The sequence below is a fragment of the Fonticula alba genome, assembly GCF_000388065.1.
Source record: "Fonticula alba strain ATCC 38817 unplaced genomic scaffold supercont2.16, whole genome shotgun sequence".
NCBI classification, from domain to species: domain Eukaryota; order Rotosphaerida; family Fonticulaceae; genus Fonticula; species Fonticula alba.
Genome location: NW_009242986.1, coordinates 117,372 through 118,413, shown reverse-complemented (window position 1 = coordinate 118,413; position 1,042 = coordinate 117,372). Strand labels below are relative to the sequence as shown.

Sequence of the window (1,042 nt, the reverse complement as noted above, 5' to 3'; positions counted from 1 at the left end):
GGGGGGGGGGGGGGGGGGGGGGGGGGGGGGGCAGGAAAGGAGGCAGCCTCAGGTGGCGCGGTTGGGCGTGACCACCTTGATGAACTCCAGGCTGGACACGGTCGACGGGCAGTAGCCGAAGGCATCGAGCATGTAGTGCTCGAAGAGCTTCTCCAGCGGCAGGCCGATGTCCTCGGCCGGCTCCGAGCTGTCGAGGATCTCCGCGACCGGGTCGTCGGCGCTGCGGTTGAGCAGCTGGAAGCCCTTGGACCGGTAAAAGTGCATGGCCGGGGTGTTGGCTGTGCATCAGGGGGGAGAGAAAGAGTGCGGAGACACACCGGAAGGGGAGGGTCAGGGGAGGGGACGCATTGCGGGCAGCAGCGCACCCGGGACGCACCCATCTGCACCAGAAGGCGCACGGAGCGCGGCTTGTCCGGCGCGGCGAAGTAGGACTTGGCCAGCTTCTCCGGCATGTCGGCCGGCGGGGGGGTCACGCCGGCGGTGGCCGCACGGGTGGTCAGGAAGTCCAGCAGGAAGGACCCCAGGCCCCTGCCCTGGAAGGCGGGGGTCACCTGGAGCTCGATGCTGCGGCATGCACGCATGCATGTGGAAGGGGGCCGGGGGGGGGGGGAGGCAGGGGTGGTGAGTCCCGGCGCGCATGGCATGTGCAAGGGATAGCCGGCGGACGGAGGGGGGCCGGGCCGGCGCACGCACCAGAAGAGCATGTTCACCGGCGGGAGGAAGCACTCCAGATCGCTGGTATGCGGGTAGTAGTCGGCGCGCTCCTCGCAGAAGGCCAGCAGGCCGACCAGGTAGTCGTCGCCCACGCGCGGGGGCTCCGGCGCGTCGGCCGGCCGGGTGGTGCCCTCCAGTGCGGCGTGCGGCGACAGGACCAGGATGTAGTGCGAGCCGTCCATGCGCATCTCCTGGCGCTTGGATGCCGGCGTCCACTTGTAGTTGGACTTGTCATAGCTGGCGACGGGCAGGGGAGCGGGGGGGTGGGGGGGGGGGGGGGGGGGCAGCGGGGGGGAAGCGAGCGGCAGGAACAGGGCTTCCGCATGCA

General features: G+C 70.9%; 1 protein-coding gene across 2 annotated transcripts in view; it reads right to left on the bottom strand.

The window, feature by feature from the left end:
• Positions 1-20: 20 nt before the first annotated feature.
• Positions 21-1,042, bottom strand: part of H696_05976 — a 5,623-nt gene continuing 4,601 nt past the window's right edge. For both annotated transcript variants that reach the window (XM_009499744.1, XM_009499745.1), the window contains 3 exons: positions 694-951; positions 377-564; positions 21-278 (listed from right to left, as the gene is read on the bottom strand). In XM_009499744.1, the coding sequence (XP_009498019.1) occupies positions 49-278; positions 377-564; positions 694-951 (676 nt within the window). In that variant the 3' untranslated portion in view covers positions 21-48. The remainder of the gene's footprint in view (positions 279-376; positions 565-693; positions 952-1,042) is intronic.